The sequence below is a fragment of the Talpa europaea genome (genome assembly GCF_964194135.1).
Source record: "Talpa europaea genome assembly, chromosome: 9".
Classification (NCBI taxonomy): Eukaryota; Metazoa; Chordata; class Mammalia; order Eulipotyphla; family Talpidae; genus Talpa; species Talpa europaea.
Window position 1 is genome coordinate 79134084 of NC_140076.1, and position 8969 is coordinate 79143052.

Consider the following 8969-nt stretch of genomic DNA (forward strand, 5'->3'; position numbering starts at 1 on the left):
TCCATGCCAGCCCCTGGGGGGAGGTGAGGTAGCTTTTGTCCCTGCTGACAGGGTCACAGATCAGGGTGACAATTCCACAGTGGAGGTGCAGTGGTAGAAGTACCAGAGTTCTGTGGGCCTGGAAGAGGAGACTCCTGTATTCTCAGGAAGGTGGGTGGCTGGGGAAGTCTTATTGGAGGAGCAAGGGCCCTCACTGTCCTGAGGGCCAGACCAGTGGCCAGGTGGGGCAGCGCCCCTGGTGCAAGGGAGCGGAGGCTGGAGGCAGCTAGGTGTTGCTCCAGGAAGGTGTTCTGAGAGGTGGTGGGTGGCTGCGTGGATGGAAGGAGCTAGGTTTATTCCATGTTCCCAGGGGTGTGGGAGGGACCCAGAGATACTAGGATGGACGCCTGCTGGAGGATACGTGTAGGGCCAGGTTGACCATTTGGTGGCGACCTAAGTGTCAGGTGGGGCAATTTGGTTCAGTCAAAAATCTTCTATCTTGGGCCTCCCTGGTGGCACAGCGGTTGAGCGCTGGGTTGTGAAGCTGCCCGCAGCCTCTGCAGCGCCTGTTCGATCCCCAGCTGCTCCCGGCTACCGGAGGAGGGTCCCACATGGCACTCAGACCTCTCCTGCCATGCCCGCTGCTCCCCTCAGCAGTGTACTTCGGTCCTTCTGCCTGCTCTGCTCCCCGCTCTGGCTCTGGTGAATTCTCTCACCCTCCCGCGCTTCTGACTGTACCCAGTGCTTGTATAAATAAATAAAAATAAATCTTTAAAAAAAATCTATCTAAGATTTTAATTTATTATTTTTTTAAATTTTTACGTAGAAGAACTGTGGTACAGGCCAGAGGTGTGGGGCGTGAGAGGATTCACCAGAGACAGAGTTGGGAGCAGAATAGGTGGATCTACTGAAATACACTGCGGAGGGGAGCAGCAGGCGAGATAGGCCTTTATCTCCCAGGCCGGTTTCCATGAGTCAAGTCACGTTCAGAAGAGTAGACTTTCCCTGGACCTGAGGGTGGGGATTGGGGGGCTGTCAGAGGTAAGTGTCCCCAGCTGTCAGGAACCCAAGTCAGGCAGGAGAGGAACTGGGGGGCTTCTAAATTCTGTGCCCCAAGCTGGAAACACCCTCATGCCCTCAAGCAGGAGCCCTTAAATCCCAGTGCCCACAGCAAGGGATCCTGGGCCTTCCCAGTGTGTGGGGTGCCTCTGGATGACTGACTGCAGACTGTGGGGACTGGCCTACAGCCCGGGGTGGGAGAGCACATCCCTGACCAGGGCTGCCTTCTCTGTACTCAGCACTGGGGAGAGAGCTGCAGGTCCGGCTGGGGCAGAAGGTGGGATTCAAGGCCCTCTTCTCTCTACACTGTCGTGGCCAACTCTACCGCACACAAGCAGGGACAGTTGTCTTCTCCACTCTGTGACTTGCTGTATTCACTTAGAGCAGCTTCCCCAAATTCCAGTTTTCTCTGCTGAAAGGAGAGTGTATGCCCCTGATTTGGGCTGTGGATTTTGGAAGGCCCAGCCTGGTTATAAAGTAAGAAAGGAACTTTATGGTGATGCCGACAGGTTGAAGATTAGGAGGGATGCAGAGGAGTCACTTGGGTGTCTCTGACATGAGCTGCTGGGTCTGGAGGCTGAGGGAGGGGTTTGGGGAAGGAGCAGAGGCAACAACTCTGGGGAAGGTGGAAGATACCTCCCTCCCATCCCCCGCAGGCCTTGTAGAGCTCAGTGAGCAAGTATCCCCTCTTGCCATAATCCTCAGTGGCTGCCAGGGACCAGAAGCACCTTGGGCTCTTCAGGAGGTCAGCTGGCCTCAGGCTTAGCATCAGTCTCAGGTCTGAGGCTCTCTGGACCAGAGTCCAGCCTCCCCGCGCTGAGTTGTCTCTTAGCTGCACAGCCGGGATTGGAGCTTGTTTCTCCAGAAGCAGGCAGGAGCTTGTCTCACTCCCCCAGCCTGCAGGTGGGGTGGGCATGGGGCTGGGTCCCCAGGCTTCATCCATGTGCACCCCTCCCCCAGGATCCCTAGTGAGGATGCTCAATCTGCTCAGAGATGCCCAACTGTTCTCACGCACCAGGGCTCTGCCTTCAAGCATCCACCTCAAGGGCCCCGCCTAGGTACACTTTGGCAAGAGGGAGGAGGGTCTATCAGGAGAGATGGGTGTGCAGGCAGCCTGGGGTAAAGAGGGGTTGGGGCTGGGAGGGGGCTGGCATGTCGAGGGGGAGGCATTACCCTCCTTTGCTTGCTCTGGTAACAACAAGGGTCAATCTGGCAGGCTGGACAGCAGCGAGGTCCTGAGCTGGGTGCAGGCGACTGGGCCCTGAGTAGTGGGGCCTGAGTCAGAGGAGAGGGCATGGGCAGGGAGGAGAGCCCAGCTCAGGACGGGCATTATTATAGCAACTTCTCACTTTGCTGAGAAGGGGTTGAGACCCAGTTGCGGGGCAGAGCTGTTGAACTCCCAGACCCCCAAGAAGGACAGGTCAGGAAGGGGGTGGTAGAAGAAGCACGCAGGACACTGGCTTGGAGGAAGGCTTTATTTTGCCCCCAGCTGTCAGCCCGCAGCTCAGGCAGAGTGGCACAGCAGCCCTGGAACCCAGCTGGGCTGGGCAGTGGCCCGGTCTCCTGATTAGTGGCTGTGGCCATGGCCATGGCTGTGGCCGTGACCGTGGCCATGGCTGTGGCCGTGACCACCCTCCCCAAGGCCTGGTCCGTGGCTGTGGTTCTTCCCTGGGTCAGCGTTCTTGTGCATCTCCTGATGGGAGGCATGCGTCAGCCGGCCCACCAGGATGGCGAACTCCTCGAAGCTCAGCTGCTTGTCAACAGTCGTGTCCAGGTCCTCCATGATCTTGAGTAGGGCAGCATCGTCCTTTTTCTTTTGCAGGTAGGAGAGAGAGGGCAGTCAGGGATTCTGGGTATGACCAGGGTTGGGGAGAACAGTAACTAACCAGATGGCAAAGGCATAGGAACAGCTGGTTCCTGGGCCTCAACTGAAAAATTAAAAATGACTGTGGACTGAGTGGCCACGGTGTAACAGATGCCAGATGTGTACCAGACACTTTCAAAGTGACTGGTGTGCAAGCAGCACACTCTTCTCCAGTTTACAGGAGAGAGACTGAGGCTGAGTGACTTGCCTGATGTTGCACAGGTAGCAAACATGGAGAGGTTTGTAAGTCCTCATCCGGTCCTGTAAGTACTTTAGCAGGTGGAGATTGTGTCTTCCTTGAGGAAGATGTGAGCAAACTGCCTTAGGAAAGGTAATAAGTGTTTGCAGGTTGACAAGGTTTGGGAGCAGGAGAGCGTTAATGCAAGTTGTGATCTGACTCAGCCCCTTCTTGTCCCCTTCCCCGTCCCATCCCTTGTCTGCCCCCCTTCTGTTCATCTTTCTTCCCTCTCCAGGTTACTAACTAGTGACATTCGTTTCAACCTACCTGCGGGGAAGCACCTTAGCAAAACAGGGTGGCAGGGATCTTGTGTGAGGACAGAGAGCAGTGTGCAAGCGCCGCTGACATCAAATGTGTGAGAAAGAATGCAGGGCAGGGTGGGAGGGGAGCCCAGAGATACAGATGGGACAGAAGGGAGCTGCAGGAGGGCCAGCTCTGCCACATTCACCCCCTTCCTGCTCTGGAGTGCCCCAACACATGCCACTTCCCTGTACTTGTGCCATCATGGGACGGAGCGCTTACTCCTGAGCAGCTCCTCTGTCTGCTTGATCCCAGCTTCCCCTCCTTTCCCATCATGCTGTTCCTGGCTGCGTGTGTGGGGTGAGTGGGTTTTGGGGTCACATGGGGAGAACATTGCCCACACCGCTTCCTGGCTGTCCCTCTGTCTCGCCTGCCCTGACCCAGCATCCTGCTTGCTGTGATCTGCAGCTGCGGGGACGGCAGCATCCCTGACACCACCACTGCTGCTGTCTTGCTGTCACGGTGGGATGTTCAGCCCCAGGGGCCCAGCTGTCCCCCCTTTCTTTGTCCAGGCCCCTGCTTCCTCCAAGTCACCAAATTTGAAAAGAAAATGAAAGACGGCAGAACGAATCCTTTTTCCTAGTACTGCCGCACCCTTTGCAGATCAGGGAAATCAAGGACCCTGTTCCCAAGGGCCATGCCACTCCTTGACTGGGCACTGCTCTCCCTCTTGCCTCTGTTTGCTTCCTGCCATAAACTCTTTCGGATCTCAAATGGCCTCTAGGTCTGCTCCAAGCCCCAAGGCTTACAGTCTCCTCATCTTCCAGCCCAGCTTCCTCCGTTGCTTCCTTCTGAACATTGCAGTCTCTGCTCCAGTGCCTTGTCCTCACTAGTCCCTCTGCCTGGTCAGCCTACTCTGCCGGGCCCTCATCACCGCCCCCTCGCTTATTTTCCTCCAGGTGCTTGTCTGCCTTAGATTGTGCTTTTTATTGGTCATCATCTTTGCTGCGTGTCTCCGTTTGCCACTACACGCACCCCTCCCCCACCCGAGGGCCTGGCACACAGCATGCCTCAGTCTTGCTGGCTCTGTAGCGCCTGTCTGACCTGCAGCCCCTCCAGTGACAGGGTGCCGTGGCTCATGTTCTCAGCTCAAGTGTAGCCCTGCTGGATCGAGCCAGCTGGTCCAGGCCTACCTGGAGGAAGTTGGGCAGCTCCTTCTTTGCCAGCTGTTTGAATTCCTGCTGCGACAGGGTGTCGTGGTCACCCTTCCTCACGGAATAGTGGTGGAAGGTGTTGATGATGACATCTATGCTCCTCTCCAGCTCCGACATTTCCGCCACTATCCTCTTGCACCTGAAGGGGAGAAGCAAGGGTCGGTCCTTAGAGGGAAAGATTGGCTCCCTGGCCACCCCCAACTGGCTGCCTGCAGGAATAAAGGGGAACATGGGGTAAAAAGAAGGGGCTGGTGTGGCTGAATTGGGAGGCAGCCCTGTCCTACAAATGAGAAATGGTTTTTAGACTATCTGGAAAATGCCAAAACAGCATTTGAGACCTGGTGGCTGCAGCAGAAGAAGGAAGCTCTAAAGTGGGCCTGTCAGTCAAGGAGGGCTTCCAGGGAGAGGATCCGAAAGGAAGTTGTGTGTGGGGAAAGGAGGCAGCAGGCAGGCTCCTGCTGGAAGCTGGTAGCTACTTACCCAGCCAAGAGCCACACAGAGGACTTTGACAGCCTGCAGTGGGCCCAGCCTTTATAGGCCGGCCCTGGCCGGGACACTCAGCCCTCTCTCAGGAAGGTTGCCTCACAGGTGAGCCATGTGGTAACCCTAAACTGGCCTGTCACTGCCAGGAAGGGGGCAGGGGCGGAACAGGAAGTATTCACGGAACTCCTTTAGCCTTTTTGTGAAATTCCCAGCCCTAGAGCTGGTTTGGGAGGAAGCTGGTGGGTTAGCTTACTTCCCCTCCACCCATGCCCTGCCCTCCTGAACAAGCCAGCCCATCCCCAAGGGGTGCACCTACCCACAGGGCTCAGCCTCTCCTCTGGCACCCCCTTTACCTGTGACACCAGTGGATGGTGGGCTGAGGACCCTCAGGGAGCCTAACTCATGCTGCTGTGGCGCCCAGCAGGGAAGGCTGAGCCTGTGCTTATATGGGGGTCAGTGTGGGTGTGATGGATACATAGGATATGAGTCGGGGTTAGAAGGACCCCAGAGCCAGTCAGCCCCCTGGTGACAGTGCCCTGGGTGGTGCAGATGAAGAAACTGATGCCCAGAGGGCAAACAAGCAAGGTCGCAGAGCTGGTTGGTGACATAGCAGGAACTGGGCCCAGACAGCCTGGTTCCTGCTCTGAGGCTTCTGCCACACCTCCCTCTTGCAGCCTGAGAGCCTCGGGGCGACTGCATTTCCAGCAAGCTTCTAGTGTTACTCTTCTAAATCCTGCTCCCCACATGGAAACCATGCCTCACAAGCCAGAATGCGGCTATTTCAATGTAGGTCTGTGGGCAAGACCTGTCCCTCTCCAGAGTAAGTCGCCATTGGCTCCCATCCCCAGTGGAGAAGGCGGAGCACTTAGCACAGCACACAAAGCCCTTCAGCTGCTCCCCTTGGGGAAGGGAGGGGGCACAGGGCCCACCTACCCCTGCACCTCCAGGTCTTTGTGTTTGATGTTCTCACTCCAGAAGTGCCCTGTTTCCTCTGTAAGGTGCAGTCCTGCCCACCGTTCTGGCTCAGTTTCAGATGCCATCTTCTTCAGGAAGCCTGCTCAGCTCTTCCTTCTGAGAATTCCTCCCATACCACTTCTGACTCTCAACACTTCCTCTCCTGGAGTAAGCTTATCTGAATATTTTGTTGGGCATTGGGGAGATCCTCACATTTACTAAATGATCTATTTTGTGCCCTTACTGGTACCCATCCCAGGAAGCATGTGTAGAGGACCTACTGTGGACATCTTCCCTTAACTTCTCCCCCTCTGTCAGGGATGATGTTTCTCCACTTCTGCCTCTTTTGTCCAGTTTTCCCAAACACTGGGCAAGCCACTGCCTGGCTCCTCCTGATCTGCTCTTTGGAAGCCCTGGGGCATCTCCTATGTGAACCTTGGCTTTGTGGCGAGAGTTCAGATGGGTTGTGTGTCCTTAGCCAAGTTACTTAATCTCTCTGTGCCTCACTTAAAAAATCAGTAAAATGGATTAATAACAGAATCTACTTTGAGGATTGAGATAGTAGATGTCAAGATGTCAAGATGTCAAATTGGAATCTCTCAGTAAATTAGGAGTATCATATAACAAACGTTGGTTGAACACTTACTATGTGTCAGGCATGAATCTGAGGGTTTAGTGAGTTGCAATACATGGGGAGATATAATCTTACATCCTAAATTCCTAATCACAGCTTAAATTCTTGGGTACTAAGTATAGGGTCTGGTATACAGAAAGTGTTTCATGAATGCTCGTTGAATGTGTGCTTGAATGAATGAATAGCCATCTGTGAGTGAGTGAGCATTGCAGACACAGCCCAGGGATACATGAATGGGGACTTCAGGGACATTCCCTAAGGAGGTCTGTCTGTCACTGTTTGAACAGGGAAGGAGGCACAGACCACAGCAAACAGGGATCCTGGGGCTCCCCTTCTCAGGCTGTTAGGAAATCTCTGTTCTAGGATTTTGTGTAGGTACCTCCTCTGTGTGAGCCAATAGCGCCCTCTGCAGTCTCTATTGAAGCATGTTTCACTCTGGCCCAGATGCTCACACACTTGCATGGGGGAAACATGAGAGCTTGGACAGCACCACCAGTAGGGTGATTTGTGGCAACTGACATGGTGCCTCAGAGTGGGAGACACTAGGAAGTGCTGTAGACTTTGGCAAATGCGAGTGTTCCTTGAAGGACAGTTGGTATTCAGGCTCAGGCTGCTTACCATGTGGGAAAGTAAACTAAGTATTGCTGGACCTTCTAAAAGTCCAGGAAAGATGAAGTTTTAATGTGAAAATTCCTTCTTATAAAATTTGCCAACTGACTAAACCCCTCCCCCCCCAACATTAACAACAAAGCATGGTGTGTAGGGGAAAAATCATGCCTGTGGCAGATAGTGTATAACTTTGCTCTGCCACGTGTTCTTAACTTTCTGGCCTCTCTCCTCCCCTTCACTGGGCTTCCTGAGGCAGGACTGTTGTCGTCAAGGATGGAGCAAGGACATGGCTTATATGCACTGGATAAGTGTTTCATTGAATGAATAAATGCAGGAGAGCGTGTAATGAAGAAATGAGTGAGTATGAAATGAAGACTGGTCTGTTGCCCTGTGACTTTCTGGAGGGTCACTGACTATGACCATATCATAGAGAAAGAGTAAGAGACTGCACATGGGGTTGATAGTGGGTTCCCCCAGTTCATAAGGCCTCTGCAGGCACCATTGTCCCAGGCTAGCCAGACTGGGGTGAGGTCAGTGCTAGAACATGGACTGACTTGGTTTTGATGGAACCTATGCTTAGATCATTACTTCCTGAAATTAAGAAGCTGTGCAGCCAAGAATGCAGGGAAGGGATAAAAGGGAGCAGGAAGGGAGGGATGGTGATAGTGAAGATGGGGGGGTGGCGGGAGGGGGGGTGGGAGTGGGGGTGGGGGTGGGAGCAGTTCTCTGGGATTAGCAAAGTGTGTGCTGCCCCCTGGTGGCCAACCTTCATCAGGTCAGCCTGTGGCTTTTCTCTGGCTTCCAGTCTCAACCTTTTTGCTCTCCATTCCCTTTTACTCTTGGGAAATCTGCTGAGTAATCTTCAGGGCTCTTGATTATGTGGATTACAATGTCAATACTTATCATATTAGAAATGTAAGACATTTGGGCCTCCCGGCCGGCCAGGAACATTCCCACATGGTGCAGGAGACCTCTCCTGTCTCCCCACTGCTCCCCTCAGCAGTGTGTTTCAGTCTGTTCTGCTCCCCACTCTGTCTCCGGTGAATCCTCTCACCTCCCCCCGCCCCCCCTCGCCCCCCGCACCTCTGGCCTGTATCCCGGCTTTTATGCATAAATAAATAAATCTTAAAAAAAAGAAATGTAAGACATTTAAGATACTTAGTAATTCATTTAAAATAGCATTTATACTCATGTTTAACAAATGCTTCATTAAATGATAGATAATTTATATTTTCAAGAAAAGGACCTGTAGAGAAGAGTATTATCATTAAAAATTTTACAAACATATTTAATGTATGGCTTAAAAGAAGACAGTTGGATATTCATATTGACACTGCATTCAATGTACTGTATAAATGTTTTTGTTGAAGATAAGAAGACAATTAAGCCTCATACAGATAAGTAGTTGGAAATATTAATATATTAAAAATCACTGTGGAGAGTCTTTGATAAGGCTACAAAACACAGCAAGTGGCGGTTTCTTACAGGTTAGTTGCAGTGTGGGATGTGAAGCTGTGTCTAGGATTCTCTTGGTCTTATTCTACATTGGAACCCACCACCTATCAGGTCTCTCACCCAGGCATGGTTTTGTAGCTTCACATCTGGTCACTGGGAAAATACAGATAAAATGAGTTATCCATGTCTTCTAAATCGGCTACATTTCATCACAGTTACCCCTGACCTTGGAAAAGTCCT

At 52.8% G+C, this 8969-nt stretch overlaps 1 protein-coding gene across 1 annotated transcript; it reads right to left on the minus strand.

The window, feature by feature from the left end:
• Positions 1 to 2499: 2499 nt before the first annotated feature.
• Positions 2500 to 5143, minus strand: S100A9 (S100 calcium binding protein A9). The gene is made up of 3 exons (XM_084242229.1): positions 5075 to 5143; positions 4574 to 4733; positions 2500 to 2851 (listed from the first exon to the last, which is right to left on the minus strand). The coding sequence occupies exons 2-3, from the start codon at positions 4709 to 4711 to the stop codon at positions 2606 to 2608; spliced, it is 384 nt and encodes a 127-aa protein (XP_084098355.1). The 5' UTR covers positions 4712 to 4733; positions 5075 to 5143; the 3' UTR covers positions 2500 to 2605.
• Positions 5144 to 8969: the final 3826 nt, after the last annotated feature.